This window comes from Cygnus atratus, chromosome 1, assembly GCF_013377495.2.
Source record: "Cygnus atratus isolate AKBS03 ecotype Queensland, Australia chromosome 1, CAtr_DNAZoo_HiC_assembly, whole genome shotgun sequence".
NCBI classification, from domain to species: Eukaryota; Metazoa; Chordata; class Aves; order Anseriformes; family Anatidae; genus Cygnus; species Cygnus atratus.
In genome coordinates, this window is record NC_066362.1 from 146,863,959 (window position 1) to 146,888,236 (window position 24,278).

At 43.3% G+C, this 24,278-nt stretch overlaps 1 protein-coding gene across 3 annotated transcripts in view; it reads right to left on the bottom strand.

Moving 5' to 3' along the window:
• Window positions 1-24,278, bottom strand: part of CARS2 (cysteinyl-tRNA synthetase 2, mitochondrial) — a 37,057-nt gene that overhangs the window by 7,264 nt on the left and 5,515 nt on the right. For all 3 annotated transcript variants that reach the window (XM_035565600.2, XM_035565599.2, XM_050708094.1), the window contains 9 exons: window positions 22,902-22,973; window positions 22,146-22,251; window positions 21,337-21,420; window positions 18,819-18,948; window positions 15,421-15,554; window positions 10,349-10,416; window positions 7,481-7,547; window positions 3,495-3,633; window positions 1,300-1,423 (listed from right to left, as the gene is read on the bottom strand). In XM_035565600.2, the coding sequence (XP_035421493.1) occupies window positions 1,300-1,423; window positions 3,495-3,633; window positions 7,481-7,547; window positions 10,349-10,416; window positions 15,421-15,554; window positions 18,819-18,948; window positions 21,337-21,420; window positions 22,146-22,251; window positions 22,902-22,973 (924 nt within the window). The remainder of the gene's footprint in view (window positions 1-1,299; window positions 1,424-3,494; window positions 3,634-7,480; window positions 7,548-10,348; window positions 10,417-15,420; window positions 15,555-18,818; window positions 18,949-21,336; window positions 21,421-22,145; window positions 22,252-22,901; window positions 22,974-24,278) is intronic.

Consider the following 24,278-nt stretch of genomic DNA (forward strand, 5'->3'; position numbering starts at 1 on the left):
CAACCAAATTAGCAGCTGGTGTTGGATTTTATCCGGTATCTCCACCAGGGTCTGAGATAAGCCAAAACCTAAAATTTCCAAACTGGAAGGAGCTGAAGTGAACTGTTGAGGAAAGAAACAGGAATGTGCTAACTAAAATAAAAATTATGAGAAGATAAACATAACTCATTCCTCTTTTTAATGTGAATTCACTCAGTTCTTAAGGAGAAAAAGCACCCACATGTTAACCAGGAGGTAAAACATAAAAAGCTGGACTGCACCCAGACGAGCTCCCTCAAGACACCAAGCCACCGGACTCAGCTGACAAAGTTGACAAAATGAATTCAGAGAAAATGAGCAGTGACTAGCAATACGTGTATTTAAGGAGCAGTAATGCTATTACAGATCCCTACTGCAAACTGGCTTGAGCCAGGGTTCAGTCAGTCATTTTGTAACGAAAAGGGGCAGATGGGGCTGAAGAGGGAGTTTAAAATCAGCACCAAAACAAGGCCAGGAGGAGGCAGGATTTTTCAAGCAATGAGCAAATTCTCCCTTAAAATTGGCTATTACTATATACTCGACATCTCTTTCACAGCACAAGGTGGGCATTACGAAAACAGCAATTAAAGAGCACAGCAGCAAGGCTGAGCTGTTCGCCTCGAGCGAGAAAGGGGGTTGTTGATAAAAGAGAACAAGTCCTCAGACCGTGTTTATTGCTCAGGTCTTGTCCTTTCCAGATGCTTCCTTTGTGTCAGCATCGAGAGACCTTAACGGGGTCTTGACTTGCCAAAAGCCGCTTGAAGATGGGGACTCATGCAGGCATGCTGAGGCCACAGTTACGATCTGCCAACAGCAACAGATCCCTGCTCCTTGATGCCGGGCTCACCACCGTGCGCATTCATGCACCTAGAGCTAACTGTGCCTGCCTGCCAAAGCCCCCCCAGAAGCGACCACCACCCCTTTCCCTACTAAAGCCCACTTCTAGGCACAGATACTAAGCAAAGAAGCGCGGTAAGGCCGTAAAACCAGCATTAAAAATTAGCTGCATGTCACAGAGGCTTCAGGCCTTTCGAAAACCCGAGGTATAAATAATATCGGGCAGCAGCAAAGAGAGATACTTTGGTCACAGCAAGGCATAATACAATAGTCATATATAATTCCTGCGCTACAGCCAGGACAAATGGGGACCATTAAGGTCAACAATTTATGGAGCTTTGTTTCTGCTGGTTTCTCGTGTGAACAATAAACTAATCTGTCTGCATTAAACAGTAGGACAGTGGACAGCTGTCATTTTCTGATCTCTGTATCCTAATGGGTTACCTTAGTAACAGCCTTAAGCTGTCTGTTGCCATGGTGAACGAGGTCCATAATTGCTGCAACAGCCCTGGAGGTGTCAAAGTCATCTGCAAATGCAGCCTTCACGTTTACTTTTGTGTTGGCTAGCCTTCAAGAAGAAAAAAGGTAACGTTTAAGATAAGACAAACAAGATGCCAGCAGTACGCTGAAGCCGTCAGCTAGTCAGGAGGAGTCATCGGAAGGACACTCATTTCCTCCTGAGCTGCTCCGGGAGGGGAGATGCTACGCTGATCAGGAGAGAACACATTTTTCGGTTGCAAAGGGAAAAAACTTGACGCCTGTCAGAACCCAAAGCGCTACATCCGTTCAACAAATACATCATTAATCACAGGAACCAACAGCGGAGCAATGCTCGCCTTCATCATTTAAAAACAGATGGAAAGCCGGCTAGATATTTAGCATGTTAGCGGTTTTGCTAAGTCCTTTTATTCTAGCAGCCTGCTCTTCACGCTGAGGGCACGTTTCTCTTCCAAAGCCACGTCACACGCGTTGCTCCAGCGCTTAGCAGGAGAGCTGGGTCGGGTCAGGTAGGAGCCCTGTTGGCAGGATCCGGCCCCAATGCAGGCTCTGCTTCCCCATTTCCTAGGATAGCTGAATTCCAGCTCCATGGCCCCGCCACAGGCTGAGATAAAGGTCTGGTGGAAAAGCCAAGCCCACTTCACGCAGCCTGCACTTGTCGTCGCAGGAGCACTGCCCAGCGGGGCCGCTTGGCAGGGGAGGGTGAGCTGAGCAGGGGCAATCAACAGCAAGCTGCGAACAACTGCTGGCAGCTTTCTGTTGTACAAAGCTAGATGAACTGAGTATTGACAGCCACTGACACGGGGATGCTGCTCCACAATGAAGCCGCAGGAGCAGAGTTACCTGCGGAGCCTCAAGCTATCGTAGTACCTCTGGGGATCGCCTCAACCCTGTTGTGCCTGTTTCTGAGTGGTTTTGCCTGGAATACCTGCCTCTCTCAGATATTGAATGGCTGCTACACTAAATCCATTCACCCAAAGCTATTTCCTTTGATTTTTCCCTTCTCCATTCAACATCTATCGCTTTCCAAAAATAAGAACTTTATATTTAGTGATACACAAGATTTGCCCTCTCTTACGTCCTCCACTGACACTCTGTTTTGACTTCCTTACGTGCCTCACACCTCTAAGCCTTATCCCTCACCAGCAAGTCCCCTGCTGCCTCCAGCTGAAGGACAGCTTCAGCTGCCCAGTATCACGAGTAGCTAATTCAAACACCCCCCCCGCCTTGTGACATGCTCCGGTGCTCCCTACGAGACACAGTGAGACACAGTTGGTACAGCCACGAGCTCTTCAATACGACCGTGCACGCACCACCAAGAAACTGTCTCCCACTTCATCTTCCCCTCTGATCGCACGCCTCAAAGCTGCTTGTACACGTGGTGTTTCCGAGCACTCGCTGCTTCTCCTGCCCTAAATCCAGAGCACCACGCTCCTCACGTTTACACCCAACACCATCCACATCCCCGGATTTGAGCAAGCTGGTCTAGCGGAAGGTGTCTGTGCCCATGGCAGGGGGCTGGAACTAGGTGATCCTTAAGGGTCCCTTTGAACCCAAATCACTCTGTGATTCTGGAAGACGATCTAATTTTTGTGAGGGGCTCCAAAAGAGATTCTCCTCATCACTGTCAGGGTCCCAGCAAACAGAACTTCTTCTTTCCCTATGAAATCTCTCCTGACCAGTTTCTGAGTAACCCTTCTCTCCTTCACACCAGCCTGTAAGCCAGTTTCACTACAACCTCGTGTACCCAAGGTGTATTACTTTCCAGTTGTCTTCTTTCTTCTTCAGTCACTAACACACAGTTCTTCTTATGTCCTGGGTAGCTTTGCGACTTCAGACATAGCTTTTCCTTCTACATCAGTCAGGAGGTGCAAATATGCTTATATTAGGTCAGGCACACTAGATGAATAACATGATTGTACAAATACAATGAACTAAGTATAGCAGACCGTGAGGAAAAACAGCTGGCTAAAAAAATAAGAAAAAAAGCTAGCCTCGGTGAGGGTAGCAGGGAAGACAGCTTCCCAGTTCTTCTTTAACAGAACTCAGTATGTTACAAAGTTCAGCCCTCCGAGCCTGTCAGCAATTTGCAAATTATTGCTCACATAATGACAATCTCTAGACACAGGAAGCACGCTTACCTTTCCCACAGTATGTCTTCTCTAACAGGGTCACATACCAGCTGTCCTTTCATATAAGCATTTGCATCTCTAATAAACGAGGAGATTGCCTGGAGAAGGTGCTTTGCATCATTCATGGTCTCGTCACTGAATTCTACCGCTAAGAAAAAAAAACCACAAAACAACAAGCGTTGTGATATGGAGGATGTTGCTGTCATACACAGGCACGATACTCTGAGCCACAGTCATTCCGGGAACAAAAGTTTGTTGTTACTTGTCAGAGCAAACTTTTCGTAATTGCACATTTAATTAGCAACTCTGCTTTTCAAGTGCACTAGGTGAATTGGATCAACATAAAAGACAATCATTATATATGACAACATGTAACCTACTGGAAAGGCTTTAGACTGTTCTGAAAATTGTTCGGAAGCTCTCTGAAGCAACACCTACTTGATTTAAAGTTCTTTTTTCGGTATTGAATCTTTCTGCCTGGTTATTAATCTAACGCATTTGGATGGCATGTACTTCTAATCGTCCCCCCCAGATTAAAGCTGGGAGAACATACCTTATCTCCCCCTGAATTTTGTTCCTATTTTAATTTATATTTCTAATTTAGGTAGACACATTCTGTCTTTGCAGACCTCCAAAGACGCCTAACCCTCACCAATGACTGAGGAATACAGGCGCTTACTGCTAAGGGACCGTATCACCAGCACCTAAACATCTAGAGGCACCCAGCATTTTGCAGTCTAGGTCTGCACAAGGTAACTTCACCGAGGGCAGAAGCCAGATGTGAGCCCTGATCTCAGGGCCATTAGCATAAATCCCAAAGAAGCCTAGCTGTTTAAACAGACTTTCTGCAGGATTTGTCCCAGTGTAACTGAGGCGTTAGTCTGGACTGTATTTGTCAGGTTTTCCACTTGTGTGTAATTAAAAATCTGCATTCCTGACTTGTTAACATTGGTTTTAAAATTAAGCTTTACTAAGCTTTTAAAAAGACTGACGTAGTGACTTTTAGAAAACCGTGAGATATCGAAGGACATCATTTATATCCACTAAGATTACTCAACTGATTACCCTGGTTACAGGGCCTCCAAGAGGAATACTTGATGAAAGTTTATTCTGATGAAGCTTTGATTAAAGCCATTCTTCTCCACTGATTCAGGGCATTCTTCTAACCCCGCCACGTGCTGCAAACGCACCACAGGGCTCACAAACTGCTCGAGCAGCTCTCCATCTACCCCTTCCCTCCTTGCCACGGAAACCATCACTGCTAAATGCAGAGTAACAGAGTGTTTGCTGTTAGCACCGACGATTCGAGACCCGAACGAGGAAAACGCTTCAGTTCATTCAAGTACAGAAAATCTCTGAGCCTGTTCCGGAGATAAGCAGAGGGTTTTTAGGGTAAATGTATCACAGACCACAAAAAGGCCCATTCTGAGCACAAGATCTACATAAACTACAGCACCAAAGGACTCTCTCTGAAATATCCAGGGAAACTGCAGAGTACTGAACGTGTGCTTGATAGCCTCAGAATGAAAAAATCAGTAAGTAGAGCAGAGCGGCTAGGGATCAGCGATTACAGCATCGGCAGTGGCAGCAGCAGACCACGCCGTTCTTCTGTTGCACGTCTTATTTTTCCCTAACACACCGCTCAGCACTTTGTGTGCACAGAAGCAGACACACAGGGGTAAGCTGGAGTCAGAAAGCACAGGTGGCAATGCCACCCAGCATTTGCAGTCTGATTTCTTTAAGCAGAGGAGCAAACCCCAGCCTGCCACTGCTGCAGTACCCAAGCACAGAGGGAGATGACTAGCATCTGTCATGCCTCATTTCTCAGGCTTTATTTTCAAACCTGTTTCTCTGGTCATGTCTTCTTGGCTGTGTGCTGCTACTGTTAAGTAGCACCGATGTCTAGAGCCTGTGGTGACCTGCCCCCAGCCCCAGGCAACGCAGCCCCTTCTTCACAGAGGAGCTTTATCCTAGTGGACAGCACCTCCACGCTTCCAGATGAGAAGAGCCATCAGACACTGGCCTCATCTAAGCGTTCCTGAAGGCCTTTAATGGGCTCAATCCGACGAGCACATTAACGCTGCCCAACTCTCCAAGCTTCTATTCCAGCAAGGATAACGTGTTCTCCTTCCAAGGCTGGGATGGCAGGAATCGTCACCAACAGGCTCAGGCTACAGAAAGCTTTTTAGGAACAATCCGAAGGCGCTTGGGATCTCACCTCCTGGAAGCAGGCAGCAAGGAGAAATGCAGTAGTCATCTTTGAACTGAGCTGACGGCACGGGCACGCTCTGACTCACTGCACAGTAAGTGCCTGACTCTGCCCGTTTATCCGGCAAGGGTCCTGCAGTCAGCACCGCATCCTGCCTCATCATGTGGCAGTGCTGCACGCCCTCCAGCAACTCCTATCTGCAGAGTGGCTCGCTGGCGTTATATTGATACAACACCACCGCTTCCTTTTAGCGAAGACACCTAGATTTGCACAGGCAGCCCTGTTTTTTATCATGGGAATACATTTAACCTAAAAATAAGGCAAAGTATCACCACGTCCTTCTCAGGTCAGTTCAAAGGCAGCCAGCTCAGGAGCAGTGCAGAGGGGTGTGCAGGCATCCTCAGCTGCAGGACTGTCCATGCCATCCCTCACCCCTGAGGCAACTAAGGCAACCCAGCCACTCACCTTTTGTTTCTAGAACAAACAGAGGTATGACAATGCTGTAGGTGCCAGCCTTTTTACTTCATCCTTTGTTTTATTCACTCCAGGCTCCCATGTGCCCCCAGCTGCAGCCAGAGTGCCACTCAAGTGTGCACAATTTATTTCCTCTGCCGACAGAGGCCCAGAGGAAACAGCCAGGCAGGCTGCTGTCCCCACAGCAGCAGCACCCTGCAGGCAGGGGCTGGTCCTCTTGCAACCCCCCCGCCAGCATTCGCTCCTCCACTCCTACAGTGGTGGAGGCTGGCAGCTACAAACCAGCACGCTCTTATTATCCCACGCTTCCAAGTATTTCAGGAACACGCAGCCTTCCCGATGTCTTTGACTGCCATGGAAAAGCAAGGCTCCATCGAGCAGGCAGCTCCTGCAAGCAGCCAGAGGTATTAATGAGCAAAAAGATTTCCCAGTCCAGTAACTGCCTGTCTGTGAGGATGCACAGCGTGTTACGCATTAGCAAAGCCACAGAGCCATCACCACGTCAGTTCTCCCAGTCCTACTGCTAGGTGTGCTTTATTTGAGGCATCTGGAGGCCGGCTTAAATAACACAGCAGGTGTTTCAGTGTGCTCCAGCATCTCAGCGCAGTACCAGGAGTGCTGACGAATCATATTATCCAACAGCAGCCATGGAGCTACCATCCACTTTTGGCAGATACCCATAAACCGGTAACAATGCTACCCGTACAAAAACCTCTTCTGGTTAACAGCAGCGCCTGCCTGATGGAAACACTCTGGTGTAGAGAGAGGGAAGCCAGCGAAATTCCCCCGCAGCTTTCCCTGCCAGCAGCTTCTGCCAGCTTACCGCGATCATCAGCTCATCAAGCGTTCGTCCAAGTGAGCTGCACTGCCCTGAATGCCGAGCAACTCCACGGGACAGAAGTAAAATAAAAATAAAAAATTATTAGGGATAAGCCCTTGTCGTACCCTAGAGGAATAGAAGGCAAAACTCTACCTGCATGTGTCTCTAAAAACAGTTGGTTGTGACTGAAATGTAACTGGCTGCCACAGATGCAAATCAAGAGGTGGAGGTAATTCATTAATCGAAAGCGTAATTAATTCAGAGTTGTAATTAACCTCAGTTTCAGGAAGGTATTTAGACAAACAGTTAAGTGCTGCCCTCGGTAAAGATGCCTTTCTAAATGTCAGCCTAAGAGCAACCCCACAGAGCACAGCGAACCTTCCCGCGTAGGGTGGGAGCTGCGAGGCACGGCAGGAGGAACCCGCTCCTCTGCGCCACCAGATCTCCACTCTGGGAAGTGTGTGTGAAAAGCCAGGCGTACCTTTTTCTTACCTGAGCTGTACCTGCTGCGCAGACAAAACATCCTGAATTGATCCGATGAAAATTTCTTCAGAAAATCCTAAACTCCACCCACAAAAAGACAGCTTTAGTATTATACCAGATAATTTCTTTATCCGTTGTTCAATTCTCTTACGCTAGTTTTACAGCATATTTCAGACAAACTGACATTACAAATAACCTTTGATCTTTAAATTAGGATTAAAATTTTAAATTAGAAAACCGGTTTAAAGTCTAAACTAAATAAAATCTAATTCCATACACATATAATGTGTATATATACATAGAATATACAAATATACATATAATGTCAATCACAAATATAAAACCCTGAAAAATACTTTGTTACGATGATCAAACATACATTGAATAAAGACCTGTTGGGGGGAAAAAATAATTTACTAGACTAAGAGAGGGATACAATCCTACAGGAAAGGACAACTCCTAAGTTTTGTAAAGTTTATGACAAAGAAAAACTTCTCGAAGAAGAAAATGAGTGTACCTTTTCTGGAGGACTAGCTTATGAAGGAAAACATGGGAGTGAACAAAAAGCTTTTTAAAAAAAAATATCACTGGAATTTATCTATGCTAGTTGTGAGACCTCATTAATTTCACCCTACTAATCTAGCTGTAAAAATAATTTACTACCCCGACAAAGAACTATTTAAATGCTTGGAAGGGACACGGATAAAACATTCAATCACTTGACAGCTCTGCTCTCAGCGAGAAGGTTGAACAAGGTGGCAGATTAACTGAACATCACATTCCTGGCTTTTTTTTTTTTTTTTCCTCCAGTTTGCAAATTGGTTATAGTAAGTTTGTAACACTGAAGTACCACTGAAATAGAAAATCGTAAGGTGAAGTCAGTACAAGAAGAAAACCCGAGAAGTGTCATTTGCTTAAAGATGCACATTTCGGAATTTAGCTTCTGCTGCCAGACTAAACCAGCCTGAACACTGAAGGTAACGAAATGTCAGCAATGTGCAGTCTCTCAAGTGAAAATAGAAATAATTGAGGCAATCAGTGCAAGCTAAATCAAGAAACAGATTGTGAAACTAAATGTTTTTTTTTTTTTTTTTGGAAATAAACTTAACTCATAACTTTACGTACTCAGTGTTCCCAGAAGCTTTATGCTAATATACAGAAGGAAAACAACGTCAGTAAAGCAAGGAAATAAATTCTACTGAGGAAAACTTTGAATTTGGGAAGGGGTCATCCAAATTGCAGAAATCAGTTCTGTATTGCATTAAGAACAGAGCACGGAGGAAGAAAGTACCCGTAAATCTTTCAAAGCGGGGTGCTTGGCAGTGTATTATTGCCACACACTTGATTTTGGAGGTCAGAATTAATAGCCATTATATATGAAAAAAAAAAAAAAAAACGCGCACAGAAAAGGGAACAAGGGGGAAGAAAAATAGCGCAGCTGGACTGAGAGCATCCAGCACGGCTGCAGGAAAGGAGAGCCATGCCTCAGTGGCTGCCAGGAATGTGCTCCGCGCTCCTCTGCCACCCGAGACAAAGGAAAAGCCGCCGGCACCATCCGAGACCGTGAATTTTTCAGAGCACAGGCACAGAGCTCCACACAGGGCTTAGCGTCCAGGATGCAAAAAGACCGTATGGGAAGAAATCTGGCTCGCTGGACTGAAAGTTACTTGCCGGAGAGGATTAACACTTGCTAGCCATGTCTAATCGCAGACATTAGAAGAAACCCACAAGGAAAGAGAGAAGGCCCTGAATGTTTTGCTGCTGAGCATATCGCTGCTGGCTACAAAGAAATTTCTGTGTGCCTCCTGCACAACACTTTCCTCCGTACAAAGAAGTGTCACTGGAAAAATGCAGGGGAGCATTTCTATACATTTTTTTGTTGCGTGCATTGCATTAATAGCCATTCCTCCACCCTGCCTACAACATCTGCTTGGACTCAGGAAACTGCTGTGAAAACCGTGAGCGATGGATAATTTTCCTAAGGGAGGTGAGGCTTAACTGTACACACACGAGACAAGACCGGGAGAGTTCAGAATAAAGCAGAACTCCTCTTAAAAGGACTGTAATTAGTCTTCCAAGAGGGCAGAGGGGAACATAAGTGCTGAAGCAGCCTCTCAAGCTTTGTCTAAAGGAAGAAAATTACCCGCTTCGAACAATAGGTGTCAGCCACCGCTGGAGCTGAGATGGTATCACCACCACGATGACACAAACCCTGCTCTGCGCTACGCCGCAAACTTTGGCTCAACCCCTTTGTGGGCCTTCAGGGAGGAATGAAGAGGATCCACAAGTTACTGACTCACTGAACTGCTTCTGGCAAATGGTTGCTTCTCTCTGACACGGTAAAACAGGACGTATTCGTGCAGCTTGGAGGTATTAAAAGACAATGGTCTGTGTACATCAGCAAGAAGTTGACAGTAAAAAAATGAAATAAAATAAAGGAGAAGAAAAGAGACCATTATGATAGTGTAGTTGCAGAATACCTGATAAATTACTGAGAAAATGCTGAGACTATTTCCCTTTTCGCCTAAAGCAGGCCAAGGAAAAATATCCACCCTTGCCTAAGTCCCAAACTCATACATGATGAGTGTACAGAAGAGAACCCATTACTGCGACGCAGATTTCTGGTACTAGGCACAAATGCTGCTCCTACAAACACTCTCAGCTCAGTGAGACCCAAGTTATGAACAATCCTTGAGTCACAGCAGGTTTCCTGCGTCCAAGCAGAGAATAACAGGTACACCTGCATTAGAAAAACACTCTGCTTCACTTCTTTCACTGCAGTACAAGCAAATGCTCATGTGTTTTCTCAAAAGAAGGCTGTGAGTAATATTTACGTGTTACATACATACATCTCTTCAGCTCACAAAAATAGATTACCTTAATTGTTATGTAGTTTTTTAATGACTTGGACATTTTTTCTTGACTTCCTTTAATGTGCAAATGCCCTAGAAAAAAAAAAAAAAGAATTGGGATAAGTTAGCATGCTTCTCAATGGGCAGTGAATGAGAAAAAAGCTCTGACACTGGAGTCTCAGGAGGCAGCATACGCTGAGATGGACGTGCGCCAACCATCTCAATGCAACGTGTAAATTACTGTTCAAAAGCTTGGTCACACCATCCTCGACATGGGCTGGGTGAATTTTAAAACTGAAGAAAACGTTATTCAAAAAAGAACCACTCTAGGAGCAGAGACATAAGGAAAAAAAAATAAGGAAAAAACAAAAAGTCTCCCTTAACCAAGTTGATAATGAATTGATTAAAAAAAAAACAACAAGCAAGCAAGCATTTTTCAATCTTCACAGAAAAGTATTTTACCTGTTAAACTAGACTTTCCAGAAATATGTTAAAACTTTTAAAGATCATCCAAATATCCTGCAATACAATGTTAATGAAACCCAAACAATTTTCTGTATGTACTATGTGCTACTAATTTTTTTTTAATCCAAAAGTTTATGGTGTTAATCCAAAATACCTTAAGTGTAAAGTTTTCTGTGCATCCCCTATTCTGAAACTCGATCTACCAAAAGTTTGGAAAGAGTTGGTTGCCAGAATGGATTAGACAGGATAAGGAAGACTCTCAGATCTGAGGATCTGTTTTCTGAAGTTTGATTTTAAGAGATACCATAAAGCAAGTCAAAGCTTTTGCAAGGCAACTGGTAGATTTTGCTGCTCAGAAGTAACTTTCTGAAAAAGCCGTCTGTGTTTCTTCTGAATACTTATGCCAAAAAATCTGACAGGAGCTTAAAGTCACAGAGAAGAGTTGGTGAGGAGTACTGTATACGGGAAATAAAGTCATTGGCACTATCTGGGAGTATGCTCGCTCGAAGCGGGGCTAGTGAAGGCAGTGGGGAGAGTCCAAGGTGGCCATCCAGACCTTCTCCCCACATGCTGAGTCCCCCTTCACAGCTCTCAGCTGTGCCACACCAAGCACACGTGGCTGTTAACCACAGCCTCTGTGGTGTGGCATCTCTAGAGCACTCCAGGCAGCAAGGAGTGTGTCTGTGTGGCACCAGGAGTTGCATGCTAATGCTGCTCACAGTGCAGCTTCTTCACACAGGGCATGCCTCCCAGCAGTGTGCGTGCAGGTCCTCCACCAGGACTCATTCCTTTCCTGCTGCCTTGGGGAGCTGATGAGGTAGAAGAAAAATAACAGGGGGATTTAGGTGGTAAGCAAAGTCGTCAGGCTGCTCAGCTGAACCCTGCTCCTAGCAGGGCTAACTTCGAAGCCAGATCATGCTCAAAATTGCCCAAGTTCTGCTTGAAGAAAGGGATTCATTTGCTTGCTCGCTGATGTGATGTTTACAGAAGCCTGCTCCTCACTGTGGTCTGTTGCAAGGTGAATTTACTACCTATCAAAGGTCCCGCACTTCACCAGACTTTGGGAGAGCAAGAAAAAGAAAGGGGGGGGAAGTTACAGCTATGATGCCTAATTTGAGTTAGTTTATTTTAATATGTAATCTCTAAGCAAAAATACAGCTTTCAATAGCAGCATGGACCTTCCATTTACAGGGCCGTGGCACAAGAAAAAGGAAGTAAAGATCTCCATCACACTTAGGAGAGTAAGCAGAGCTTGGCTTCAGGATGAAGTTCTGCCAAGGCAATGCAGAAGATAAAGCTGTATGCTCCTGGACCTTGTCTGCACTAGCCACACCACCACCACTGATAGAAGACATCAATTATTCAGAGCCAGAGGGACGCTGAACACAGAGGCAATAAAACGCTACTCAGCATCATTTCAGAAATGTAGTTAAAAGCCTTAATTGGCTTCTCCTATTAATAGAGTAATCCTGTAAGTTACCAAGCACCCACAACTAACACAGAGTTTTCAGACACTCTGTTAACTGCAGAGCCCAGCGCTTAACCCTACTCAGATGCAGATTTTTAAGCGTGAACTTTCCTTATTCTTTAATACCCCACCAGCAACCTTGCATTCTTCCAGATTCAGCAGGCCAGCGCTACCCGATGCCTCGGGGTGCTCCTCAGGGCAGACACACTACGTGCAATTATGGCTCCGTTTTCACAGATGGTGGAAGAGGTTTCAATTCTTGCAGGGCAGCCCAGTCTGATGCCGGAATTTTGCATCACTCTGCACAGCGCTGCTCTGCCGCCCTGCCGGGAGCCCTCTCCCTTCTCCAAGGGGACAAAATTCCCACCAACTCTTCTGGAGAGAAGAGCAATCCTCTTGGGCCTGGTGAATGAGAAGCGTCTGGTTTCACCTCCTAGCTCTTTCTGACAGTGGTTCAAGTCAGTGGGGATTCTCCAGGAGAAAGCCACCTCCAGTCCTACCTCCACCACCTGCACGTTTAAGTTTGCACAGCACCCTTTCAAGGGTAGCAAAGAATCGAGAGATGTATGGATCCAGAACCAGCTACAACAAAAATCTACACTTAAATAAAAATCTCATTTTCATGATGTTTAGTCATCATCTATCAGGTGAGGCCGTTTCCACTGCCGTGTAGTTAAATTCAGAGCCCTAAATAAAAACATGCGGACTGCCAGAAACACTGGACGCTTGTAGCTCTAACAACCACAGTAAACGCCCCATACACAAACCTTTGTCAGGGGAAAAGGAATAGGCTGGGTACACTTATTTATTTATTTTGCTTTTGTAAAGCTGCCTGAATACTGACTGACTGAACTGTAGGCAGCCTAATTTCAAGCAATTTGGCCACGTCTTAATAAGGTACAGGTAACACCTGAATTTGAAATAATACTCCTCTTCAAGAGCTTCAGCACTTGGAATGATTTCATTAAAGAAATCACAAAATATAAGGATTTTCATAACTTTGGCTTGGTGCTCTTCCCAGAGCACAAGTAGTCTAAAAATAAAGTCCTTATAAGAAGATTTATCCCCAGTGCAGGGATTTTCTTCCTCTAATGGGGATTGCTTCTCCAATTCTGAGCCTGCTGAAATTCTGAAGTCTGTTACCAGAATAAATTGTTTCTGAAGCTGATTCATTTGCCCTAAATAATTCACGTTATCGTCCTCCAGCAAAAGTTTTTGAATTAATGAATGTAATCTGTCAGCTCCTAGAGAACCTCAGCACTCAAACTGCCCTTGGAATCAAGGTATTTTTTTTTTTCCTTTTCTTGAGAAAAGGAATCTTGAATCCTCTTTATTTGCTTAGTTTCAAAGAATATTTCCCCTATAGTTTTGACTCCAAGCTAGAGAACTCAGATTAACTGTTGGGTTTTTTTTTCCCTTTTTTTTTTTTTTTCCAGAAGGCTCCAGCTGGCAGTAACCGTGTATTGTCTATCTCATTGGAAGCACAGAGAATTTTCCAGCACTTCAGGAGTAAAGTGTACCCTGGAGGATGCACCAGCCTCTGGACAGTTTCTGTTGACTTGTAACAGCCTCTACATTGAGAACTGAAACTAGAATTCTGTATTAACCCCAAACAGTACAAATACACAAAGGCCTCGGTAATTCCCAGAGTGTGCCACAGCTCTACAGCTCTTGCTCAAACAAGCAGCTGATAGCGTTCAACAAGAGATCTTGCACAAAGTATTGCTCAGCAAGAAGAAAGTCAGGTTCAATCTGCAGTCAGTTGCCTTCAGTTCTCTGGAGACCATCCAGAACCACTACAACTACAATAGGAAGAACAAATTTCAGTTTCTACCAGAAGGACGCTGCCAGTCCCATCACATAATGGCATTGTTCACAGCTTTGTACAGCACAATCTTCACTGAAGCATTATTGTGTAAGGCAGCAGTTCTACATAACAGCAATATCATAAAGCTGAAGACCAAGTGAGTAAAAGACACTTTGCTATCTCAAAAGTCAGAAGTCAAGCGCAGGCACCAAGGTCACTTCTAGGGGAAAAGAGATGCAGAGGTCTGTGGCATCTATGGGCTACACCAAGACCAAGTCACTCACCCAGCATCAACCTCTTTGGTCACGCCTGAGCAGACTAGACCAAAGTGTCTGACTCAGTCTTCAGCATTAACCTTGCGTCTCTTACTCATCACTCAACATACTGCTGCTGGAGGATTTAAAAAAACAAAACAAACAACAAAAACCCACAAGCTTCTCAGAAGAATTTAAATAGTTACAGGTATGTGAATCATGCATTCAGAGCTTCCAGTCCATTGCAGCAGAACATCTGCTTGTTAGGTTTCTCCCACATTTCAAAACATCCCAGCCCAGATGTTTCTCTACAGTCACAACTGTGAGCTTTGTTGGCTCATCGGTTCAGGCATCTTAGCCTTCTCTCCATTCTTATCTTCCAGTAGTATGGAGTCTTTTTGTAAGAGAAGAGCTTTACCCTGTATTTATAATTACAGGCTATTTTACTCAGCATTCTACTGAAAACTTTCTTCTAAGCCCACAAGCAACTGGTGCTGAGAGATGATGGAGAACTGAACTGGTTTATTCCAGTTTCAAAGCTTTAAAAACAGCATGATCAGCTACCTGTCACCTTCACTCACCTACCTTCAGATACTGAGGGTTCTATCTCAAAGACAGCAGGAATTTCTATTTTTAGGAGGACATACAGAAAAGATCAATTATTTTCACCCTCTTCCAGCAGGACTGTCACAGCCAAAGTAAAATTTGAAAAGAAACCATTATCATAACCAATACCCTCACATTTTGCAGAAATCAAGTGAAAGGAGAGATGAGATTCTACAGGAAGAACCCTTCTTTCCACATTTTAATTAGGAATAATTGTACACGGATAACACATACACTGATATTATTTGGAAATTTCCCCAGATGATATTTAGTATTTCACTGTAACTGCTTTATAAAGGCATTTGTTCTACAGCTTCAAGATTCACTCATTTATGTTTCTTCTTTTAGTGAGGACAGAACTTGGTCACTGCAGTACAGCATGTTTGTAAGGTTTCCTTCACTTTTCATGCCATACAGTGTCAAACCTTAAAAAAAATAAAAAAATCAAAACCCCTGATACTTGTACAGGCCTCTCAGGTGACTGACATTTTACTTACCAGAATGCAAAAAATAATTCCCCCACTGCTCGCACTGATGATACACCTCGCACTGCGCAATTTCATTTTCATGATGAGGAAACGCAAGATCTATTCCCCCAGAATGGATGTCCAGTTGCTTTCCAAACACTGCGCTGTAACAATAATTCCCTGATCAGTAAGTAGAACACTACAAAAGGTTTTTGTAAAAGAAATGCAGAAAATAATAAGACGAAACATCATCAATATAAATACATTATTGAATGATTACAGTTTCAGAGGAGGATTTTACACAGATCTTAATACCAAAATTGCAGCAGGACCTGCATGGACAGGACCATACCCGCCTGCTATTAATCTTCCTTACTATGAGCAATTATTTTTCTAATTTAGATTAAAGAACGGCAAGCAGGACATCTCCTTTCCTTGTTCTGTTATGGTATCAGCATCAGACAGCTTCCTTCACCTACAGACAAAACTTCAGTGATGAACATTTCTTCAAATTTGGTGTTCCTATGCTTTATCTTGCACCTTTTCTGTAAGAATTCAGACAATACCGTACACAGTTATGATAGAAAATGCTTAGTCCTATCCTGTTATAATGTCAAAAGAAAATGCCTAATTCTGGACCCACGTGAATGAGACTGAAGAACCAAGTCCACTGAAAAGCCAGAAACCAAAGGAGAAACAATACTGCCACGCGTATTATCTCTGAGTGACCTGTTGGAAATGCAAACCTCTCATTCAGTCACAGCCTGAATTACACACATGCATGGGTTAATGACAAGGGAACTTATCTGAGCCCCTTGCCTCTGATTCTCCCGAGCCCACTTCTCTCATCCCAACAGCAATGCCAACTCCATGTGGGTTACCCAAGGGCTTGCATGGCACAGACGTCTCTAAACTACTGGTGGCTGGAAGGAAGGTATTCATGTGACAGTATGACAAACTACTTTCTGGTTAAGCCTCAGGAGTCAAGGCTCCTAAAGTGTATCCACTGCTTCATGAAGTCCCTGCTAGGTCACGTTGGGCAAGCTGATAACTTTATTTTGCCCGCCTCTTACATGGACAATACTTACCAGCTCACAGGGAAGTAAATCAATGCTAACATCACAGAAACTGCAGACGCTCAAGTTGGGGAAGACACAATGTCTATGCAAGTAGAAAATGAAAGACAAGCTACATATGCGTGCACTTTTGAATACATACAGTCTCTCCTTACGTCCCATTAACAAGTTGGTCCTCGTTGGATGCCAAGATTTTTGTCCCTTCTTGGGACACAACACCCTGGCTCACGATGGCACTGCAGTACTAGTTCACACAACCACGGACTGGCTGAGGCTGGAAGGGACCTCTGGAGGCCATCTGCTCCAGCAAAAGGAACAGCACCCAGCGCAGGCTGCCCAAGACCATGTCCAGGCAGCTTTTGAGGGTCTCCAAGGAGGAGACCCCACAACTTCTCTGTGCTACCTGTGCCAGTGCTCCATCACTTGCACAGTGAGAATGTGTTTCCTGATGTTCACAGGGAGCTTCCTGTGTTCTAGTTTGTGCCCACTGCCTCTTGTCCTGGCACTGGGTACCTCTGAAAAGAGCCTGGCTCCATCTTTTTGCACCTTCCCTTCAGGTATTTGTAGGCATAAATCTCTATAGATTTTTACATTTATAGACCCTCCCAGTTTGGGGCAGAGAAATAGAAGAAAACTAGGAGAAAGAACGGAAGACAGACTGTCTGTGGCTATTTCCAAAGCTCATGCCCCTCTGCTTCTTCCTGCCTGCTCCAAAACTAGATTTAGTACGGACCTTCAGAGAGATACCCCAGCCTGCCCCTTATCTCTTGCCACCTAAAGAGGAACACTGTCCATCAGCAGTTTCCTCCAACAACACAAATAAGAGCTGAGGAGAGGGAAAAAGACAGATCTGCAAAATGCTCCGGGACAAAAGCTGCAGCCCACCTCACTGTAAGTGAAGCTCCAGATCAGACCTGAGTCACGTCAGATGGTTCCCTTCTCCAGGACGGTACTAGAGACCGATGCCCTTCACCTCTCTCTCTCTCATTCTCTCTCTCTCTCTCTCTCCCTCTCACACACACACACACACTTCAAAGATATTTTGAAATTAATTCACCTAACTTAAAGAGCTTTGAGATCTTTGGCAAAACAGACAAGTAGTTATTACTTAAAATGGGTACTTGAGAGCTGACTGTGACAGTACAACACTTCAGGTAACTTACAAAAATAAGCTCCCCATTTCTTACAGTCCCAGATTACTACACTTCTGCTCTCCATGGGTAAACTCCTATTTACATGGCAGGAGTCTCATCACAGTAAAGGGTACAGAAAATACATACATACTCTAAATAGCATCACATTAGCAGATAGGCCATTTTGTAACAGGTTGTCCTTTCTTACCTAGTGTGCACTTCTGTCATAGGTTGCACTTCAAATGCAACATGCTTCTGTGCACTTCAGATGCTTTAAGAACTGTTCCACAGCACTGAAACTGTTTAGTGACATAAAATCACCTTTATAAATGCTTTTTGCTAGCAGGTAGTAATGACTAATGACCCTACATGCACCAGCACGGCCTACGAAAGAGAAACCTGAAGCAGTTGTTCCATCTACTTTCAGCTTGGGTTCAAAACTCTCAAGTTACACAAGGTCAGATCTCAATAATTTCTTATTGGCTTTGAAAAAAAGACATGAAACTAATGCAAAACTAAGTACCACTATCAATGTTTCACGAGGGAAGAGTTAAAGCCCCTTTTTTTCCAAACACAAATTAATAGGTCATAAATTAATACTGCACAGGACAAAGTACTACTGTCCTATGGAAAAAATAAAACAAAACTCTAAATTGAGGGCAAATTAATTTAAGACGTCTCTAAGCAAACTGCTACTACACACAGTTCACATCATGCCCACAGAATATACTGCCACGTAGAAATCTGAATATTTAATACTGTGGCTGACTTTTAAAGAAATCTGAATAATGATAGATGATTAGCAGACGCATTCTCAACTGCCGTTAAGATAATGCCAGCAAAGCCTCCTATGTCTGCTAGAATCCCATACCCTGTCCTCCTGATACTGCACTACAGGCTTGACTGGGTCTGCTGGAGATTGCATGACGTGGAAGGAAGATGAAAGAGGTCTTTCTTAACTTTCACAAAAACTTTGGTTACTCAATTCCAGTTAAAAGACTCCCTAATCATCTGTGTGATCTTGCATGGCTTATTTTAAATGCACGCTTTTCTCTCAAAGGAGAGAAAATGCCAAAATATAACAAGACAGCTACAGAAAGTATGCAGTTTAAAACTGGTGCTTTCTACCGATCATAAAAACAGCAGTGCTGCTTCTACTATCGTACTGTGACTGAAGACAAAAAAAACAGCGATGGATTTAAAATACAAGAAATCTGACCTTGATATCGTGGAGCACTCGATGTGCCATCCAGGTCTTCCTTTTCCCCAGGGAGAAGTCCAAGATAGCTCTTGAGGTTTGGCAGCTTTCCACAGCGCAAAATCTTTACCATAGCGTTTATCAGTATCAACTACCATGGAAAAGGGATTTGTTAATGGGACATGTCTCAGGAAAAAAAAAAAAACAGAACAAATGAAAGAAAGCAGAAGCGTGTGCTTAGTGAACCATTCAGATTTTATTTTCTGCCCAACTTCTTTTCCTGCATCCTTCCTCCTTTCCTGCTTACCCTGGGCTTCCAGTTTCTTAATCAAGCTTTTGAAAAAAAAAAAAAAAACAACAAACAGTATGTTGAATTTGACTTCTGCAGGCTAAAAAGATGGATTCAAGATTCTTTAATACATCTCATCCTTTCAGTTCTTTTGGCCTTCTCTGGTTTTACCTCATTCGCTTAGTTACTTATCAGCTAGCTTCCTAGGACATACAGGTTGCACTGCAGCAGCAGAAGAAAAAATCCTTAATTATTTAACATTGCTCATCAGTTTTTTATCAGCAGTGACGTTAGATTTACTTCTTTCCTCTACTTATTCCAGATCATTAACAAAAACACCATGTATGACTGGGTCCAAACCTATCCCCGCAGCATTCCACTACCAACACATTTTAATGATGATTCACAGCTATTTTCAGAGCTCTATCAGATGGTCATTTTTCTCGATCCATTCCACTTGTACTTTATTGATATTATATAGAGGCTGTTTTTATTCAGAATGTCATGCAATATTAAGCGAAACACATTACAAAAATCCATTACACCTGCTTCATCATTCAAAATTGATAAGAAATAAAGGGACAGAAATATAACCTGAGCTCTACCAACTGAATCTTCATCTCAGCTTTCACTATTTTGCCAGGCTCTGTTTGACCTGTATCTGTTGATTCCATCCCTCTCTTGCCTTTCTGGAGTATATTACTGCGAAAAAGAACTCTTCATCTTCTCAGTTACAAACAAAGGAACGGTCACTGAATCTTCAGAGATTAGAGTAAGTTCAGTAGTAAGCGAATGGAGGGGAAGCAGGGTAAAATATGAATGGTTGCAGCCAGGGGATACCTCTGGAAACATCTTACCCAAACCCTGCCCAGAGCAGGCTCACCTACAGCAGGCTCCCCAGGGCCTCTGTTAACCCTAGGGCAGCCCACAGAGTTAACAGAGCTCTACAAGGAAGTGCTCACTCACGTCGGAGAGCAGCAGGGATCTCTTCAGGAGATGCTGGTTATGACACTGTGCCCTGCAGCCACCACAGTTTGCTTTGGCTATGAGCATGCTGTCTGGGACATTTAGGAACGGAAATGTTCTAGATGTGCAGAGAAAGAAAGTGACCTACAATTCACTGGTCTTTAAATTTCAGAATAGAGGAGACAGCAGGCAAAACCCTGTTTTGGCACCTCTCTGTTTCGAATTGTCACTAAAAACACCCCAAGGCCCCAAGAAGCTGGGGACCTGCTAAAGCAGAGCACACACCACAGGACCCCAGTTCTGAATGCAGTTCTCCAGCAGCAAACAGGAGGGCACAGCTCCTCAAAACGCCTTCTGTGCACACACGAGAAAGGTAATACAGCACAATAAAATGCAGGACATCCCTACCTATATTCAGCTGGGGACCCCTATGCTACTACGTGCCTAGAATTAATCAGGAGGATGGTTTCAGCCTGTCAGTAACTGCCCCTACAGAACGTTCCCTTTGTGAGCTGTAATGAAACAACTCTAGAGCGGAGCTGTGAGAAGCTTCTGGCTGCAATTCACCTGAGTATCACCTCCTAGACATTTCCAGTAATTGCAAACACAATTTTTTTTCAATGAAGAGGTAGTGAACTTCAGTGTGCAAAGCACACAGGAGACCTGCATCGAGCTATGCAAAGACCTGATCAGAGCCAGCTTACGGAAACTACAGAGAGGATCAGCAATCCTGCTCAGCAAAACAGCAGCAAAAAAAGAAGAACACAGCCAAGTGTACATTACCACAGCCCGTCAAAAGGGCTCACACAACCACTCTGCTTAGCAGTAGTCTGGTGGTAAATAATGCAAGAAGTAAATGCATCTGGTTAGCACACACCAGAAGGGTGCAACTGCCCAACAATAACATGGGAGATGACGTTTCCCAGCATTTCCCCTCGCCCACCTCACTGCTGGCTAGCACAAGGGCTGAGAGCATCACCTCATTACTAAGCTTGTCTACAATGCTCCCAAAGATTTAAATAAAATTGAGTAAGAATCGTGATTGTTCTAAAGTACCAGAACAAAGGTATAGAGAAAACCAAGCATGAAAAAAGACTGAGTTTCCGCTTGCACTGCCAACAGTGAGTGCCCCAGTAAGTAATCACTAAAACATGACATCCTAATCAACTAAAAATGCTAGCTATACACAACAAGTTAGAAAACTGTTGAATGAAGGTTTATGCATAGATACATCAGGAGTTCAGACAAAGAATTAACACAAACAAGTTGCTGCCATGAACTTACCTGCTTCATCTTGTGTATCAGGACTAATAGCAGTTAATACTCCGTATCTTTCCCCCCAAGACTTAACGTCGAAATAAACATTGCCTAATAGGAAAAAATATTTAGTTTTAGAGCAAAGATGGGGCACATTCACTCTGCTGATATGATGGAGAGATAATATTTCCCTGAAAGCAAAACAAAACAAAGTACCTTTAAACTTCCATTTGAAATTCTGATGTAGAAAACCAGAAATGCTGCAGAAGTAGCAGCCCATGTTTCCCTGTTACTACCTTTTCAGTAACCTTATTGCATTTGCTCATTTTGCACCTAAGACAACACTGTTTTCTGGACATCTGCCTGGGTTTTTCCCTGCTAACTAGCAATCCCCTCCCATGACTGAATTATCACCTACTAGTGTTCCAGTTAAAACACATTTGCATCCTTCTACAGCCACTAGTGCTACTAAAAATTTTCCACACGTTGTTTTGCAGGCCTGTCTTTTACAGTGCATAGGAGATATCCAGCTCCTGTTTACAGCTGTAAGCTTCCCCCAGCTCCCTTGCAGAACCCAGGCCAGGACTTCCCCACAGGAGCTGAGACAGCAGCTCATTACAGTAAACAATTATGTTAAATAATGAACTACTTTTAACTTAGAAATGGCATAAGAGTTGTTTGACACACTTGCATCATCACAAACGAGTTGCTCCCACCACTGTAGTAATCAACACAACCTGGTATAGCGTATCTCACCTGATCCCTAAACAGGATCACTACGAGCACTGACTTCCCACGCATGTGCTAATGAGGAGGTGCCTTACTACAAATCTTACCTTGCGAGGTTGCATAAGCCTGTCCGTTAGCAATTATTGTTTTTATGAAGGAAATTATCTGAGGAATGTTTTCAGTCACTCTCATATATACTGTAGGGGGAAGGACCTTAAACAAAGAAATGGTAACAGTTCAGACTGTATGAAATACTCTACTGACAAGCCACTCCAATTTAAGAAACAAATTTTAAAGACCATTCTTCTCAATTTTATCTTACCAAAAATGTTTCAAATATCATAAAAAGGTTGCAAGCACTATTTAAGATGCAGATAATATTAAAAAATAGAAATGAGGGACAGAAAAAGAAATATACTAGTTTTTTTATACACTTTCCCCAGTGTTTTACTGCCTGCTTCTGACAGTACTCTGGCCAAGAAGCAAAGTCACCCGAACTCAGAGAAAGAATATTTGATGTTTTACATGCTTTAGATCAGGATATTTCTGCATGACAGTAACTAAGTATTATCTGTGAACCAAGTCTGTGTTCTTAAATAAATTTAACTTCTTCATTCCTCTTTCAGAATAGTCATGCTTTTTCTCCCCCTCTTTATTCAAAAGGTGTGCAATATAAAGCCTTTTTCTCCTTAGAAGAATGAAAAAGTAAATCACTAGTCAATTTATGAACAACACTTCATCAGACAAACAATCAATTGTGTTTTGTTGTCCCCCCTCCCCCAAATCAAACTGTCAAAATCAGATTCCTTACCAGAGTAATTGCATTAAAATACTCTAAAATTTAGACGCTCGAGTATCTATACCTTTAAGGCAGCCATATCTTGCTTAAAGTCTTCTTCATAAATGCGAGCAAGAGCTACTGGCGATATATTCATCTGAAAAAAAAGATCAGTAAATCAAAGTGATAACATAAAATACTGCAATCTTTTATCAGGCAGTTAATAGCTAATTGGAAGACTTACAGAGCCCCCAAGGTAAAGAGTGAGAAAGGCTTATTAATCTAACATTCACAGGAAGGGGATGCAAGTTATTTATAACTTGAAAGTAATATTTCATTTAGGCTCCTGAACTAGCAAAATATTAACAGATAACTTTTAAGAGAAAGCAACAGAAGATTAAAATAATGAACTCCTTCCCTCCCCCATTATTTTCCTCTTGAGAGGGTCATCTTCCATTTGTATCTACAAGACATACTACAGCGCGCAGATGTAAAATTCATTCAACTTATTGGCAGGGGATGCCGATACCACCTACTTGTCAGAAAGACAGATCAGAGACTTGCAGGATGAGACAGGATATTAATTTGCAGTGATTAAGAAAAATAAGATATTTCAGCTGATTGTATTGAAATATATGAGTAACAATCAGGGAAAATTAACTGAAAGTCAGTTCCATATTTTGCCAAGTGCAGTAGTTCTCAAACATCTTCTCCGCATTTCTCATTCACAAGCTGACTGACAGGAACTGGGATCCTCGCAGAAGTGCACTCCAAAAGGAAAGAGGCAATTTAATCACATTAAGATGGCAAAACCTGCCCTAGCAGGCAAGAGCATGATATCAGTGTTTCTCAAATTCAAGTTTTACATCTTCTCTGAGGAAAACCTACCGGGGAAGAGCCAACAGACTGCCACCCTCTCCAGCTTGCAGATAACTGAATCGTTAACAAAATCAATCCAGTTTCATTGCTTCAAGTTCATTACTGGAGTATCTTCAAGGGGTGGATACTGCTATTCAGACAAGTTATTGGACTAGGCAGGAGTTCTGGTGAAGACCAGATGCTCATCTGGCAACAGAAGAATGAAGATGCTCAGCACAAAGGCATGCTTCTGCCTGCAGATCAGAGGGAATGCTCTTTCAGCAATGGGATTCACCTCAACACACAACTCAGCTGCTTCTTTATCAACAGAAAGACAAAGGCATCTATAGGATGATGGGAAAATTTCCAAACACAGAGATGCTCATCTCTTGTTCAAAGGACCACTCAGGGAATGTGGCATGCTCCTCAAAGACCAGATGCCCAACTTTCAGAATCCCCCTAGATGAGTCCCACCAGAGGTGAAAGAACAACGTCAGGCACGTTGATCCTAACACTGTAATACTTCAGCTACAAAGGTCAGCAACAACAGGTTGTACAACCGAAGTGTGCAGAGCAGGACATTCACAAATACACAAAAATGCTA